This window comes from Protopterus annectens, chromosome 3.part1 (assembly GCF_019279795.1).
Source record: "Protopterus annectens isolate FY-2018-M chromosome 3.part1, PAN1.0, whole genome shotgun sequence".
In the NCBI taxonomy this organism is placed as follows: Eukaryota; Metazoa; Chordata; order Ceratodontiformes; family Protopteridae; genus Protopterus; species Protopterus annectens.
Genome location: NC_056732.1, coordinates 1529964473 through 1529983329, shown reverse-complemented (window position 1 = coordinate 1529983329; position 18857 = coordinate 1529964473). Strand labels below are relative to the sequence as shown.

Here is an 18857-nt window from a genome sequence, read left to right as displayed (position 1 = left end):
AGTAAGGGATTATACATCTGACACAGGACATCCTTACCAAAAGTATCTTTTTGGATGCCCTGATTTATTAAAACATATCGTCCTCAAAATCCGTACATCCCTGGTATTGTTACAGTTAAGTACGTTTAGTGTAGGGGTGCAAGGAAATGTGGCCCCACCACAAAAAATGCATGTTTTCTGTGTTCTTTTTGGGAGGAGCATATTCATGTAATCAGGGTTTGATAAATTCTGTGAAATTATATCTTGACTATGAGGCTATATACAACACTTTGACATATTTCTTATACTGTCAAGTCATGACTTCCAGCTACAGAATGCATATACCTATGAATCCAGGGATAAATATATTTATTTACTAGCATTTGATTACTGGGAAAGAATGACTGGGTAGGTGCCCTTTTTCAACGGAGGCCCAGTGAGAAAACCTCCAAAGCATCTTAAAAGCATTTTATGAACAACAATTTTATAATCTTCAAAATAATAGAAAAACATCTACAGTTTAAATAATTATATCAACTTAGGCATTATGCGAAAACATTGGTTAAAAATAGATACAATTTATATTACAATGATTAAATATTTTAGAGAAATTTTGGCCTGTTTATAGAAAAATTAAAGGTAAGTTAGTAAAGTACAAACAGGAATTGCAATAAGTGAAGGGGGGAAAACAGGTGATAAAGACACGTACACTATTTTATCTGCATGCAAACATACTTCCATTGCATTACAGTCTAGACTTGATGGAGAGGAATCAATCTAGTGATAAAAACTTTCCCCATTAAAGAAATAACTATATGAGATTTACTTCAACTGTATTTATGACAGATCACCTACTTTTTCTGGAATGGGAACTAAATTAAGTTAAACTGGAAGAGTCACACTTTTCAAAATGCACTTCCCAGAACATTTTATGTATACATCACTCTTGCTGTGATGTTGCAGTTGTGCGAGCCAGGGTTTCACCCTTACTGGCCAATCTCTCCCTCCCCAATGTTTTCTCTTTTCTTAATAATGCTGTGCAATTACAAAGTTGGTATATATAAGTAAGTGGGGTATGGGAGCTAATTCCCCGACAAGGGGGTAAGCCCCCTGCTTACATTTTTTTTCTGGTTGTCACTTGTAGTTCCATCATGTATGCAATTAGAGTTTCATTTTGTCCCCTGCTGGCTTGCAGGATGTTTGAGTTCACAGTCTTATAGTAATTCTGCTTGCATATCAGCAAAGATGTGTCACACATGTACTATATACCCCTACCTGAGCTTCATATACCACACGCTAATACAAAAAAGGATAATGCAGCATGTCAGCCTATGACAAGGAAACAAGTGTAAATCCCTACATTTGGCACCTATGTGGAAGAAGCCAAATCACAGTCCTCCTGTGACTCCTCTTAACACTTTCAGTGAATGACAATGGTACCTAGCTAAAACAAATATAAGACTGCCATTCTTGGGATTTAAATGCTGTTAATAGTTGGACTGACTAAAAAAAAAAATCCAGTGCAGGAAATGCAAATCCAAAGAGACTTCATCAGAATTAACAATCCAGGAAGTTTTGATCCTTAAATATCTTGTTGATCAAGTTATGCTGTGCATATTAATTAATGCCATTAAAAAAAATCTCAATCCCTTCCTAAAGAAATAATGATATATATATATATATATATATATATATATATATATATATATATATATATATATATTATATAAACTATTTATAGTATAATTATACCTTCCACAACTGTAAAATCCCCAAAGCTGTGGTCAAAAAATATATAAATATACCACACTAAATACTTACAAAAACGAACTTATAAAAATATTTAAATCCAGATTAGATTACATTAAATTATTTGCTCTTATCACCATTACAATTTAGCAGCCATTACATTTAAGTACAGGGTTGATGGACACATGCTCATTTATACTTGTCAGTAAAGTTCCCTGTATTCAATTTTTGTTTCCCATGCCCCACCTTTTGGATCCTGTGGAACTATTTACAAAATACCACATAAGAACTTTTTGTAATTAATACATAAAACTGAATAATGTGCATAAAGCACTTAAAGATTTCACTTAAATATATTATAAAAGTGCTTGTACACTTGTTTCCTCAAAGGTCTTTCTGTCTTAGCTATGTAAAAGGTGGAGCAGATGTCACTAGATATATCATAAAAGTGCTTGTACACTTGTTTCCTCAAAGGTCTTTCTGTCTTATCTATGTAAAAGGTGGAGCAGAAGTCATACTTGGCTATATACACTACTTCAAAAGAGTTTCAGGTCCCATTTTCAGGGACACCTTACTATTACATCAATTTTCTACAACCATATCAACTCCCTCTGGTATAAACAGACACTGGGTGCATCTCACAGATTTTTCAGGTATCTTTTTACCCTTGTAGTCTTCAGATATGTTGTCTGCACCCAATCTTTTCGCATTCTGCCCTGTCTTATAAAAATGTGGTTCATTCTCTTAATTTTATTCTATCATTTGACCTGAAAATGGACCATTTCTTTCTACAATGTTCTTAATTAAATCTGAAACCATGTCAGTACCATGCTCTTTCAAATTTTGCACTATGATTGTTGTCTAGGTTTGTTTCTTTACTCTGGACAGTGGGCAGAGTGCTCAGATTAGCTCTGGAGCAGACCTATTCCCAGCAAAGGTTTACATTTTCTCCCAACCTAAGACAGCTTCAGTGCTTAAATTATTAACTAATGTTGATGGATAGCATCTCTCTAAAACATATGTTCTAGTTTTCCTTTTCAAATATAGCTTTACTTGGTATCATTCTAATGACACAAACTGATCTTTGATAAGATATTTTTGGACTGAAAAATGTGGAAACTGTCATAATGTAAAAAAGCATTAGAAAAGGTCAGTTTTCTATATAATAATAATTCAAACCCATCATTGCCCTTAAAAACAGTTGCATCCAAGTAGTTAATTTTGGCATAATCAAGACTGCGTGTACATTTTAAAATAGATGTAATATTTTTTATAAACTCCACAAACTCATGTGAAATATCCTCTGGCCCATCCCAAATAATAAAGATATCATCAAGATAATACAAATTAAAGAGGTGTAAAATTTGGAAAAAAAGATGCAGTACTTTGCCCGCATCAATAATACCAGGTTCAAGTAGCAGGATTTATGTGCTGCACCCAAAGCTATGCTCTTAACCTGTTGGTATATTTCTATTTCAAAGTAAATATGATTATTAGACAAAACTAAGTCCATAAAATTCAAAACTATGTGGGTTTCCCTGCTACTTAAAAAAATATACAATCAATATAAACCGCTAATGAGTATATTTTACATCTTTAGGCCAGTACTATAGGTCTAAAAGACATCTTTCTAATATTTTTCTGATGAAACCTCATTGGACATTTGTAGGACAAAAGTGTACTGAACTTTATTGATTTGTGCTCAACTTGTGATATTAAATGGTGTTTTACAGCCAGAATCTTACAAATTATTTCTACTCTACAATTACGGTGACACTAGAACATTATGCCCCTAGCACAGAAACATAACTAGGACAGGATGAAGGGGGCAACTTCTGGAGTTTTGATTATGCAAAGTTTATAGTCACAAAACTGTGGCTTTGTCTGGTAAGATATGACAATTCACTAAAGATAAATTAACCACTGAGCTAATTTTTCCCCCGGAGAGACCTGTTAAGAAGTCTTAAAGGAAGGTAAGATATGGCATTTTATGCAAATGTAATAACACAGAGTTTCATAAGCATTTGCTTCACTGCTAAAATCTGTCATGCTGCATTATACTATTATTTAGTATACATTTTATGCAGACAGGGGTATGCAGCCATATCAAAAAATACACCACAAAGCAATTTCTGTTAGACACTGAAAATTGAAAAAAAATTTTACAAAAAGAAAAACAAGAAGCGTGCAACAAATAAGATAACGAAGAAGTAAATATGATGCAAAGTAATCACAGCATCCAAATGAACAAGAAGCTGGACATGCAAGAAAGATGTGGGGAAGTGGTCAGCCACAAATGACACAATACTGATGGGACATATAATTTACACAAGGTATATTTTGGTACAAGACTGTGGTGCCTGGGGGGTGACAGGTTAAAGGAGGCAGATTTAAAATAGGACTCTTTTCTCCCTTATTACTGAAGAATGTTCGCAAATTTGTACACTGTATTTGAACTCTGCTTCAATCTGTAAAATATGCATTATCTACAGCCCGGGAATATGTGACCTTTTCTCTTTGTTGAACATAAATGGGCATTCAAGGACAAGAAATGTCTCTGAAGAGTGTATCAACTCAAATAACAAAAGCCTGAAAAAAAAAAAACAGAAGTAGTTGTTTTAACTTGATATTCAGAACTGATAAAACTACAAAAAAACAAGAAACCTCTTTATTAAATTATCGCGTACGGCATAGGCAATCATACATTTTTACAAATGAAAACAAACCATATTGACATAATTTTGGTTGCAAACATTATACATCACTTATAATCTATCCAGTCATTGTCAGTCAAACATTACATAGCTCATTCAAATCATCCCTTCTTTTAAACCTCATTCTTCCTCTGTTTGCATTCTTGTTCTTGTATGGTTGTTCTGAAAATGTTTATTTTTTTTCAGGGTTTTCACTAAAAGAAAAAGTCTAGAAAATGTGACAGGTTCAAATGTAGATGACAAGAAACAACTGCATATAAAATCAGCCTGCAAAACACTGGAGTGTGCATGTAACACAAAAGTTAGAAATGCATATACAAAGAAGCACTCGTATATAATAGGTGGGAATACTTCTTATCAAAACAGCTACACTGTCCATATCATTGTGGAATGTAAATAACCTTACATGTATAGATAAACAGGAAATAATATAGAGTTATATTTAAAAAATGCAGAGTGCAAATAGTAATGCTGCAAGCGACACATCTGGGAAAAATGAGCATGTGAATTTAATAAAGAAGGGGTTCCAGGATGGATATTCATCAGAAAATTATGGACAAAGGAAAAGGGCAGTAAATACACCAACTGCTTGAGCAGCCCCTTTACTGACAGAAGAGGAAGGAAAGGGTAACAATGGCAGATTTGTGGTAGTTAGTGGTTATTGCCAAGGAAGGAGGGTTATATCGTGTATTTTTATTCCATCAAAAACTGTTATTATGGAGCTTAAGAAAAGTTAGGGAGAATATAATCAGCTTTCAGATGGGTATATGTATAGGTGGGGAAAGGAACTTGATTTGCAACAGTGAGAATGTACTTGGAGGACCTAGAAGAGAAAATATAACAGCAGAAGGCAGATTTATGAAGAAATGTATGAAAATATTTGGTATGGAAGATATCAATTCAGTAGTAGGAACTTGCAGACAATTTACATATTAATCCCCAAGGTATAACAACTGGGCTACACAGAGAGAAATGTTATTTCTCAGGAACATGTGTATTTAATTGAAAGCTTTGGCACACACCTAGTACAGTAACTATTTCAGATCATGTTCCAATAAAAACAATAATAAATACACCGGGTAGGGAAGTAAAAATGAGACACTGACACCTTCCCGTCTAGCAGTTAAAGAGAGAGGAATTTAAGGAATGAATATTGGAAATTATTTAAGAGATATTAGGGAAGATAGAAATTTCTTCAGACGTTATTATCAAGTGAGTGGGATAAAAATGAAAAGTTTAAAAATACGGTAGAAATAAAAAAGAAAAAGATATGGTTAGGAAGTTAATACTTAAGAGGGGCTGGCAAAGGTTAAAGTATTGTATAATAAGGGAAATCTCACACAAGAAGAGGCACAACTGTAGAGTGCTAAACAGAAAATAAGGGAGTATCTGGATAATATGCATGAGTTTACAAAGATTGCTGTTAAGCAACCATTTTTAGATAATAACTATAGAGCACAAAAAAACTAAGTTAGGAGGGAAGAAAGTGACAAAGATCTGGAAGGTTTTGTTTAACAGTATTTTAAATGAAGGGGAACCACCAACATCTTGGTAGAAGGCTGTGGTGGCTGTAATACCTGAAGCTGGTAAACACATTTCAGACCCAGCTTCATATAAACCCATTTCAATTTTAAACCAAAATTATAAAGTGTTTATGTCTATACTAGCTAAAAGAATGGCAACTGTGTTACCAAAATTGATAGATATGGATCAATGTGGTTTTGTGGAGGGGAGGCAAACATTGGACAACATTAACAGAACAATGATGATTCAGAGGGAAAACAGAATATAAGAAAATACTGTTGTTGTTGGTGGGTCTTGATGCAGAGAAAGCATTCAACATAGTTAGCTGGGATTTTATGAGTACGGCAATGAAAGCATTTGCATTCCCTGATACAATAATAAGGTTAATTAGAAGAATATAGAAAAAATAACAGGTATGAATTAAAGTGGGATTTTTCCTCTCTGATAAGTTGTGTCTGAACAGAGGAACCAGGCAGGGACATCCTCCTTCCCCTTTGTTACTTGTTTTATATTTACAGACACTGACAAAGAAAATAATGGACTCAGAAATTCAAGAACATAAATGTTATGGTAATCAAGAAAAGTTGGCTTTAGTTGCAGATTATTTTGCACCTGATAAATTCAGAAAAAAGGTCACCTCCTCTTGCGTTACATTTTTAGATAGTTTAAAGTCTTTTCAGGATATAAAATGAATGAAGATCAAACAAAGGCTACAGCCATAAATTTTGTACCCACACATGAATTGTTTCAGCAATACACATATCTATGGAGACACAGTAAGATGATGTATTTAGGAGTATGGATTAAAAAGACTTCTGTTATGGCAGCTAAGGATACGTGGGATGTGACTAAACAAAAGAAAATACAAAAACAGAGAAACTGAAACCTCTTGTTTATGGAAATGGATAGTAAAATACAAGCAGTTTAGTTTGGGTCTATATTAAATCAACAAATGCTTAATATAGTGAATGGTGATTTATCGACCCTTTAAAACCCGAAGACACAGAACAGCAATCTTTTTCCCCAAGGGAAAAAAATTGCTGTTTAAAAAAAAAAGTTCAAAATAAAGTGGGGGTCTTTGACCCCCACACCCCCTACATGGGGGGGGCTGTACCCCCACACCTACTTAAATATACCAACTCCAAGACTGCACCCACAGTGGAAGAAATGGCAAAGTCCAGAAAACAGCCCAGTGATTTTTTTTCCCGGGGGGGGGGGTCGCTATTCTCAGGATTTTCAGGTTTTAGTTTTAAAGGGTCGATAAATCAGCATTCGCTATTTTAAGCATTCGCTGATTTAATATAGACCCTTTAGTTTTATATACAGGTCAGACATATTATCAACTAGAGGAGATGTTGCAGAAACCAATAAATAAGGAGTCAAAGGAATTTATCTGGGAGGAGAAGAGGTCAAGAGTTAAGTGGGATATGTTAATCCTTCTAACAGAACAAGGTGGTTTAGGATTACCTGATTTGAAGGGATATTTTAGAGCTACACAATTAAGGTTCATCTACATAACACAAGCAGAAGGTTATATTTCAAAGTGGAAAAGAATGATAATGAAACGGGGAAAGTCAGGAAATAAGGAGAGAGTGGGATTTTGTAAGTAGGTACTTAAGGAGAAATAATAACAGCCATACATAATATTACATTCATGAAGTAGCAGAATGTATTCTAACAACTAAGCCAACATGAGAATGGAAAAAGGAGATTTTGCTGATAGGAATGGCTGCAAGTAGGAGTACAAAGCATAGGCAAAAGGGGGCTGTCATTTGTGTATAAAAAGTCAGTTACTAAGTACAGAACAGTGAAAGTACTGAATCCTTGTCTAGATTAATGATGCAATTTATTATATCATACCTGTCAATTAATTCTTTCACTTTATATACATTCATTTTCCAGAACTGTAGCAAGTAGCAATACGTTTTCCTACTAATTGAAATTTGGTGACCTAGAAGAGTTGGGGATCTGGGGCAGCACAAACATTATAGCAGTTTTTGAGGCACTTGGTATCACTTTTATTGTGAATAAAATATTATACAGGAATTAAATTACTATTTTTATTATGGTGTAACTAGCCTAATACCAACATACCCAATGACACTGTACTTGCTTGAGTCAATCACACTGGATGTTAGGATTCTTTATGCTTGTTTGCATTTTTGTTCTTCATAATGGTGAATACAATGTGAATGGTACTTGCTTATTTGTTCTGTATTTCTTTTATTTTTCTCCTTACCAAGATTTCTTTGCTATACTGTAAAAATTCATGAAATACTGCTGTTTGTTGCCATCGGCCTAGGTCATAACTGTCATGTATCAACCCAATAACCCAGCAAAACAAACTTCACTCAAAATTGATCTGTTTCACCTTATCGTGGATCATTCTTGCAGTCCTAATCTCGGTGCCACTTTTTATTTGCATAATTTACATTTAGTATACAACAGCAGATTTGTGTACTTTTTTCAAAGTAAAGCCAAATAACAGTGATCAGAAACAACTACAACAAAGACTGATTAAATAAACTGCACAATAACCTTATTAAAACAAACTCATGTGTAAACACATGTGGACAAGTAATTTTTAATGTTACTTTGAATTTTATTTTCAAAACTACATGAAGTCGATATTCAAGGTGAAAATGAAACACTCGGTCTTTCTACCCAATTACTGCCAAATCTACACAATACTACTTCCTGCATCTTCCATTAGAAACTGTATTTACAGATTACATGCTCTACAGATAATTCAACTTTTTACCAACAAGGAGAACAAAATCACAATTAATCATTAATTTAGGAACTGAATTATAAACAATGTATTGTTTACTTCTGTCTTAAAATAAAATTAAATTGTAGCCTAACAACAAAATTAAACCAACATAATCCATCTATGCTGTATAGTCCTTGATTAGACAGTAGAAGACTTCTGGTCACTGTCTGAGTGGACCTTGCAAGGTAATTTGGTTTCATCCCATACATTAAAAACATTCTAGTTGTTTGGCATCATATTTTTTTTCAATATATTTATACCTACCCTTGCCATCAAGGTTGTGGCTGAAAAGGGTTTCCAGAACAGCTCTCATACTCTTGTTAAAAAATGTTAAATAGAAAAAAATAAGCTCCCAGACTCATAACTGCACACAATACCAGATTAAAATACTGTATATGACATAAATATTGTTTTTCCCTCACCTTGGTAAAACAGGTGCAATTTATGAACAGATAATTTTCACACGGTTTAAAAAAAAACACATTCACCATCTCATAAGCCAAACAAAGCTTAACCAAAGCAAGTGAGTGAAATAATTGCTTTTAAAGTGCTTAAAAAAATTTCTCTGTGAAATCCTTAAAACAAATTACGATTCATCTTGATGACAGCCATGATCCAGCCTCTCGTTCCCCTCTCCTTCTCTTGGAACATTAGGACATCATAAGTCAGAAGTACACACAGTCCAATATCTTGATAGATATGAGGATGGAAAAATGGGGTTCTAAAATATTATTTAAAAATAAATTCTATATGCTTCTTACTCTTGGCAACACAGCACACCAAAATCAGAAACTTCAAAGTTATTAGAATTATAAGCTTGGGATTAAACATTTAGCTCAACAAACAGTCTGAACAAAATCTGTATTACTACACAGACAAAATAAACAATGAATTATATTTACTCAACTCAGCAATGCTCAATATTCGTTTACATTGAAGACTTGCAATAAATAGGTAAATCATGCTATATGACCCAGCACACCCACAGAAATGCCCCTCAAACAGAAAAAATATTTGAATGCCATACTTGGCAACAATAGTAGAGAAGTAAAGGACCATGGAAAAACACAAGAACAAAAAAGCTATGTGCCTTTTCTGCGTTACACACACATGCATACATCTGCATATTTTTTAAATTAAAGATGGCAGATTACTCACATAAAAACTGACCCACTACAAAAATAACTTTTTACTGTAACAATGGTAATGTTTCAGGTTAAGAATGAAAAATGTTCCATCAGGATTAAGCTAACTCACTCTGTTGTAGTACAGCTGTTAAGCAACAACCACAACACCCACCATTTTTTAACTATATTCCAATCACAGTTCAAGAGAACAATTCCACTGGTACCCAAAAAGCTGGCAGGCTACAAAACTTCACCAAACAAATAATAAAATAAGGTAAAGAATACAACATAAATTGTAAATAACTAAACTGCAATACACTTTAACAATAAACATAAATATTTAATGCTAACTTGCTATAATAGTCTGTTGAAGCTTCAGTCTTCTATTCCTATGGAGTGGCAGCAATGGCTACCAAAAGCAGGGTATTACAACTGTGGGATGTTTTTTCCTGTATCATGCAGAATACTTTAATAAATACTTGTCAACAAAACATTAAGAACGACAGTAAGCAGCAGTGATGGGAAACACAAAAAGCTGATATGCATTTTTGGGTGTATGGAATGTCAGGTCACTTAATGAAAATACTCCTGAAAGTTTTTTTCCAGTAACCATCTGCTGTTTTGCTTCACTCCCACTGCTATCTTCCACACCCAATACTGCTGTCTCTTTTTAATTTCTCCAAGTCTTTTGGGTTTCTATTACCATGATGGGAATAGACGTCATTCCTAAGTCAAGGTACAATTAAAGTTCATGAAATTAGTATCGTTTCAGTCTTTGATGTCAGCTAAAAGTGCTATTCGCAGCACCTGTAATGTGCCCACTAATGACTCCTTATGCAATTCATATGGAGTTACATGTATTGGTAACACATCTAAACATGGCTGTAGATTCTCTTTTATAAGACCCGTTGCTCCTACTACCATTGGAACTGTCTGGGTATCTATCTTCCATATTGCTCTCATTTCTGCCTGCAAATCCTGATATTTTATGACTCTGTGTCCCTGTAGTCACTGGGTGTAGCAATTTCAATGATCAATGCTACTTTTGTCTTCTTTTCATGGACCACTATATCTGGTTTTCTTGCATCTATCTTTTGAACTGTTGGCAATGGGTGATCCCATGTGATGTAAACTTCATTGTCCGGCTCATATTTCCAATGTTTTTCAGCTACTTCAATACCATAATGTTTACAGAATCCCCAGTGCAAAGGCCTTGCCACATTATTATGCCTTTCAGTATACAGTCCTTCCGCCATTATGTCACACCCAGCAATGAGGTGTGCAGCGTTTCCAATTCTGTTTTACCAAAAATACATTTGTCTGCATCTCTCACATGTTTAATAGACTTTGTAAACCAATGTGTGCATAGCCCACTATCTTGGGCTGCCAATATTAAGCTATCATCTTTTGGTTTGAATTTGCCTCTTGTTCACGATTCCTGTGTTTGATCCTGATCAAACATGAGGTTCTTCTAGAAGTTTTCTATACTTGCGACTATATTTATGCATTTTCCACGTTTCATTTCTTGCCTTCTCATCTGATCCTTCACCTTATATTCCTTCTTTTGTTTTTTGGCACTTTCAGTTGCCTTTATCTACTTCTGGTTTCCATTCCTGCTTGACATCGATATGCTTCTGCCAGACTAAGCAGGGAAGTCATCTTAGATTTATTCTCCTCACGTTTCAAAACTTTCACTATACTTGGTTTATAGCTTGAATTTTGTTCCTAAATGTCAATGCTGTTTTCAGGATTAATTTAAGTCTTCTAAAATATTCCTTACTTTTATTTGCATTTGTTCATGTTTTATTCTTGATCCTTCATCAGTTCCCAAATATTTATACACTCCCTCTTGCTCAAGTTATTTTATATGACATCCTTATCCCTAATTGATGTTTTCTTGGTGCTGCAGCTTTCCTGCTTTAAATGTTGCTTTTGCACACTCATCAAGGCTAAATGATATTCTTATATCGTCTAAGTTTTGACTACTTGTAGTTGTGCTTTCAGCTCCTCATCTGATGAGTTATACAATTTTAAATCATCAATAAAGAGAAGATGAGAAGTCTTTACACGTTTTTGTTTTCTAGAAGCCAAATTATAGCCATGGCCTAATCTGTTAGGTAGACAGCTTAATGGGTTAAAGACAAGACAGAATAGCAGAGGTGACGGGAAATCACTCTGGAATACCCTCCTTTGATTTTTATCCTTGGAATAATAATTTGTCCTTTATCATGGCTTAATTGCAAAATGGTCTGCAACTGTTTCATGGTCACTGTAATGTAGCTGATCAGTACAAGGTGCATCTTATACATTTTTCAACACTCTTTTATCCATGAATGTAGGATACTATCAAATGCTTTTTTTGTAGTCAATCCATGCCATACTTAAGATTCTTCCCCTTTTTACAGTTCTCCATTATGACTTTATTTAGCAACAGATAATCCTTTGTTCCATATGACTTTCTTTTATTGCCTTTTTGTTCTATTGCCATCGAGTTTTCTTCTAAATGACTATAAAATTTGTTTGCATCAATTCCAGTGTATAGGTTATATGTAATTGGAAGGCAAGTTATTGGTCTATAATTTTTGGGTAGCTTGCAGGTTCACTTAAGTAGGAGCATTATTTTTCCTGTTGTTAGCCAGGCTGATGTCTGTTCATGGTGTGCACATAAATAGTTCTTACTCATGGCTAAATCTTCGTGCAAAGATGTTAATACAAGTTAGCTACTGCATCTGGGCTTGGTGTTTTCCAATCAGAGGCTTTTCTTAACTTTGTTTCAATCTCTCTGGCTGTTACTTCATCCCATTTCATATCATATACCTTTGAACTTCTTATACTTCCTTTTACTTCTTCTATACATTTAGTATCTTTGTTATGTTCCACAGGATCTTCATAAATACTTCTCCAAAATGTATCTATTTCTTCTTTTTTGGGTGGCCTTTCAATTCCTTTTACCTTGTTTCCCAATTCTCTCTAAAACCTTTTGGGGTCATCAATAAACTGCTTATTTTGTACTTTTCCTTTACATTTATCTGTATATCTTCTTTCTGCCTGTGCTGATATTTTTAGTTTACTATTTGCGACAGTGCATGACAGATCCTGATCCACTATAAAACTGTGCATTGTTTTCATCACCTGCATCTTTCTGAGAATTTCTGATCTGTTCCCTCTTCTATTCTCCTCTAACAGCGACACTTCTTGTCTTAATAGTTTTCTCTATTTGATACTTCCATGATGGTATTCGATGTTCCCCCTTCCTTTCCCTTACTACCTGGTTCTTGTGGTAGAATTCTGTTATTAATTAAGCTGCACAGTAATACAGCCTGTTTACTTCTGCTATTTTGCATGGATCTCTATGGACAGTCCTAAAAACTGTGTTCGTTTTATCAAACTTCTGACTTTTGGGGTTTTATTGACCTTCTTCAGTCTATTTTTTTCATTGATCTTAATACATCTACAGTGGATATAAAAAGTGTACACGCCCCTGTTAAAATGTAATTTTTGTGACATAAAAGAATGAAACCACAATAAATCATTTCAAAACTTTTCCCACCTTTAATGTGACCTATAACCTGTAGAATTCAATTGAAAAACAAATAAATCTGTTAGGAGAAAAAATATATATAAAAAAATACAATAAGCTGGTTGAATAAATGCGTATACCCTTAAACTAAAACTTTGTTGAAGCACTTTTTGATTTAATTACAGCATTCGGTCTTCTTGGGTAGGAGTCTATCAGCATGGCACATCTTGAGTAGCAATATTTGCACACTCTTCCTTGTAAAAGCACTCCAAATCTGTCAGATTGCGAGAGCATCCCTTGTGCATAGCCCTCTCCAGGTCAACCCATAGATTTTCTATTGGATTTAGGCCTGGGCCATTCCACAATTTTCTTCTGGTGAAGCCATTCTTTTGATCTGGATGTATGCTTGAGGTCATTGTCATGTTGAAAGGTGAAATTTCTCTTCATCTTCAGCTTTCTAGCACATGCCTGAAGGTTTTGGGCCAAAAGTGACTGGTATTTGGAACTGTGCATAATTCCCTCCACCTTGACTAAAGCCCCAGTTCCAGCTGAAGTAAAGCAACCCCAAAGCATGATACTGCCACCACCATGCCTCACCGTGGGGATGGTGTCCTTTTGGGGATGCAAAGTGTTGTTTTTGTGCCATACATACCTTTGGAAATTGTGGCCAAAAAATTCAATGTTGGTCTCATCAGACCATAACACATTTTCCCACATGCTTTTGGAAGACTTGGTATATTGTTTTGCAAATTTTAGCCAGGCCTGGATGTTTTTCTGTGTAAGAAAAAGGCTTCCGTCTTGCAACCCTACCCCATAGTCCAGACATATGGAGAATACGGGAGGATTGTTGTCACAAGTAATACACAACCAGTACTTGCCACAAATTCCTGCAACTCCTTCAGTGTTTCTGTAGGTCTCTTGGCAGCCTCCCTGACCAGTTTTCGTGTTGTCTTTCATCAATTTTGGAGAGACGTCCAGTTCTTTGCAAAGTCACTGTTGTTCCATACTTTCTCCACTTTTTGATGACTGTCTTCACTGTGTTCCATGGTATATCCAATGCTGCAGAAATTTTTTTTGTACCCTTCTCCTGACTGATACCTTCCTACTAGGACAGCTGAACTTTATTTGGGGTTAATCAAAGTCTCTTTAGTTGATGGCAGGTGTTCCCCTAAGAAGACTGAATGCTGTAATTAAACTAAAAGGTGCTTCAACAAAGTATTAATTTAAAGGTGTGCACACTTATGCAACCAGCTTATTGTATGTTTTTTTTTTTTATATATACTTTTCCCCAAACAGATTTGTTTTCAATTGAATTGTATAGGTTATAGGTCTCATTAACGGTGGGAAAAGTTTTGAAATTATTTATTGTGGTCTCATTTTTTATATCACAAAAACCTGGCATTTTAGCAGGTTCGATATTATTTGAACGAAAGTTCAAAATGTCGATTGCTGTAAACAGCGATAATGCCGATAATCGGTCTGTTTTGTGACATCGCAGTACAGTGAAGATCGGGAAATTTGCCCTTTCCTCACTGTAGTGCGATCTCGAGTTATTATATATAATTAGCAGGGGATGTGACAGGTGCAGCCCCCCCACAATACAGGATATAATTATCGGCATTTTCTCTGTTTACAGTGATCGACATTTTGAACTTTTGTTCAAATGATATAGACCCTTTTAGCAAGGGTGTGTACACTTTTTATATCCACTGTACCTCTATTAAATCAAACAACTCTTCTCTTAGCTCATTTTCTTCTAAACTGACGGCTCATTGGTTGTTCTCCATTTTCTGTGGGCATTCTATAGAAAGCACTACAACATCTTCCTGTGGCACGGTCTCCTCAATTTCATCCTGTATCATCCGTTGCTCTGTCATACAGGGACTCACTGGGCTATTACTCTTCAACACTGACAGCTTCAGAGTTGCCACCGTTTCCTGTTCCTTTCCTTGCTGTCCAGCTTCAAGTAAATGCTTATACTAGTTTCCTGTGGAAAGCTCTAAAATATCTTCATATGGCAACTGACCAGTTCCTTCCCATTCCACTGGTTTCTCCTTAATTTGGATGTCTGTTGCTCTATCCTGCTGTGGTGCTTTCTGATTTAGATTTTCTACACTGGATCCTCCACTTCACAGGTACTCCATAACCTCAGTTTCTATTTCTTTAACTTCTCCATTACTAATCTTCTTTTCGACTTTTCCTCTATCTTCTTATGTTTTGTATTGTAAAGTTTTCCATGTCCGGATTCCTTTGTCTGTATTTCTCTTCAAATATCTTTAGTGCTGCTCTTTTTGTATTGATTAGTTTTGCCTTCTCGATTGCATGGGACCTACTTGATGAAAGGAAAGGGAACATGGGTATAACTGTTGGTTGGTCAGTATCATCCCAGCACACATGGGATGAGAAAAGGATGTGGAGCAACTTAACTAGGATGCAGAGAAGAGCTAGAAGCCAACAGCATCCTATATGTTGACATGCATACTAGGACTTTTTCCTAGGCTCTACTCCCCCCCCCCATGCTGACTTCCCATTGGGAGGGGGGTAGAGAGCGGAGGATGTATTATACCCTGATCCCTAGGGTGATCATCCATCATTGGCCCTCCTACATATACAATCCAGTATTCATTCCAAGTCTTGACCTCTAAAAGATCTTAAAGAATGACCAACCTACTCCCGCCCCCACCAGAACAGACATATACATCCTACCTGCAAGCTCCAGACACCCGAGCAACTATTCAAAATCAGGTCTCCTGGGCCATGGTGAAGGCTTCAGTCATCTATGCCACTAGGCTAACTACTCCTGCAACGTTAGTACTGTAATGTTATTACTTAGACATACACAGTAGCCTAAGTACATGTACCCAATGCTTCCTTCTTTGCTATGAGAACTACTACCTTTTACTCCATCATCCAAAGTTGCACTTCCTCCATCAAAAAGGGGTTTCTATGCAGCACTTTGAACCCCCTTTTTCCAATACTGTGAAATCATAATCACCATTAATACTAGTACCACTATTAAAAAAAGGTGCTCCAATCATATATCACGCACTCAGTTTTAAATCTAACCCAGGGTTGCTGCAATAAATATCAGAAAAATGATCATATAAAGACTGAACTACAGTATACAAAAAATGCACCCGATCTACAGTATCACCTACAACAACAATCTTTCCAAGGTCTGCACGACTACAGCACCAACACCATTAACCGATCTATATATTCCTTATCATGCAAAAAGACAGGGCTGTACAGAAATGTAGGCTGTTCAAATGAAAGTACCAGGCCAGTCTGTCAAGTGTCAAATCTCCTTACTTCAATCATCTAGGAAAGCTTACCTTCGCCAATTTTCTCAAGTTTCTCGTACTTCTGCATGACGATGGTGCAAAGCTTGCAGTATTGTACACCAACAAAGCACAAAAGCTCAAGGCAGACATCAGCTCAACCTCCCGCTGTGTGTACGGATGTGACTAGACTCCCATGGCTGAAGGGACGCCGCCGACGTCGTGACTGACGTCATGGGGCGGGAAAGGGGAGGGGTTGACGCGGACTCGACTAGCTGGTTTCTAATCGGTAAGGGAAGTCGTTGTCTATTTACTCCACGGTCGACTTTGCGTGGGTGAAGCATTCATTTTTTTTTTAATAACGACATAGTATACATTTGTATTTTAACAAAAAATCTATTATAGTTATATTTTAATAGTCAATCTGGGTTATTTGTAAACGTAAAAATGTTTATTTAAATTTAAAATTCGTTTACTAAATGTACTGGTTGATTGTAAAAGTGTCTACATATAGGCATTATCGGCACGATGTAAGTTTGTGTGAAATGTGAGTGTATTTTTTTCCCTCTGATTTGGTTTGTAATTTTGCATTGAGTGCAAACTCTGACAAGTTTCTGAGTGTTAGATGTGCGGCTTGCTCATAAAACTGGGGATTGTAAGTAACACTGCATACCTCTCAAGTGTACCTCATTACGAGGAACGAACCTCATTTGGGGTCTTAAAAAATTCACGTTCCTTGAAGTTCCACATTGAAAGACTCTGTCACATTCAGTGTTAGGAATTTCGTTTAAGTGAAATCCATTGTAAACAGAAATTAATAATATTAATTCATTAAAACATTTTCTTTATAAGTAAAACAAGGATATTTTAATCATCCTATGACCTTCCTAGTTGAAGTTGTTAGTAAGCCATTAGCACGTGTTCCACATTTTGTCCATTTGTTCCACATTATGAAGGCTAGTGTTCCTCATTTTGGAGATGGAAGGTTGAGAGCTATGAACATTGGTATAAATTTTAAAACTGTTTAGGTATAGGGGTTGGTAACAGAAATTATTACCCGCACAGAGATTAATTTTCAGTCCTAAAGCAGTTTGTTATAACTGCAGGACAGATTCAAGCGTGAGTAATTTAGGACATGGCTTACCATCACCAGCTTTGGTAGTCAAAGAGCAAATGACTAGCCTGGTATTGGCACATGCTTTCTATGTTCTGGGCCTCTGCTTTAGCACTGGAGTGGCAGCTGAGCTTGCTGAGAGTGACCACACCATTCTCCCAAGATTGGTGTGTTATACATGCTCATTCCCAGTCCTTCCCTGTATGGCTTTTCACTCTGTCAAGCTAGTAACGATATCTGGTTATCTCAGTTGGTGTCAAGGTTTTATTCCCTTGTACCACAGAGCCCACTTTCTTTTCAATATTTAAATGCCGATTTTGTTTTCTCATTTACTGGAAGACTGGATCATGCAGACATAGGTTCAGTTGACAGTAGCTGGAGGAATAGTCTGCCAGAGGTTGTTTAACACTACCATGATGTCCTTTTTAAGACAGGATTCATACCAGTAGTAGAAATAATAGTAATATAGTGAAATTGGGACTATACACCAAATGGTTTCTAATCTAATCACTGGTGGCACTGACAGGTGACACTTGACATCAGTGTTAGCAGTTAAAGGAGATGAGAGATTGACTGCAAAATTTGATAGATGATAAGTAAACCTAGTTGTGCTGGAGAGACAATAGGAAATGCTTACAGAACCTATGGAGGCACGTTTTAGCACTGTTTGGAGTATGGGGACTGGGAGGCAGTGTACTGGTGTCTGCTAATGAAGTGTTAACTTGAGAACGGCAGACATAAAATGGCAGTGATGGTAAATGGTGGATTATAAATGAGGTTTAGGTTCATACTGAATTGTAGAAAACAAACTGGTTGGGACCATTGATGGTGTGAAGAGGTGAGTACTATCCTGAGCTGCATATGAGGATACAGACACCTATTCTGGGCTTGCAGTGCAGTGATGGTTGATGCTGACAGGGACTGGAAAGACAGAGGAGTAATTGATGTGCTGCATGCACACTGACATGAGTGACTTGATGGATTTGGGGGCCACAAGAATAATGATGTTGATAGGGACTGGGATTGTCATCCTCATGGGCAATGTTGACAGGGGAGCTACTAACAGGTAGTGCTAA

At 36.0% G+C, this 18857-nt stretch overlaps 1 protein-coding gene across 1 annotated transcript in view; it reads right to left on the bottom strand.

Annotated features, from left to right (window-relative positions):
- CDK5 (cyclin dependent kinase 5) overlaps positions 1-16878 on the bottom strand; it is a 650155-nt gene extending 633277 nt beyond the window's left edge. Inside the window, exon 1 of the mRNA XM_044067607.1 lies at positions 16722-16878. Coding sequence (XP_043923542.1) covers positions 16722-16758 — 37 coding nt within the window. The 5' untranslated portion in view covers positions 16759-16878. The remainder of the gene's footprint in view (positions 1-16721) is intronic.
- Positions 16879-18857: the final 1979 nt, after the last annotated feature.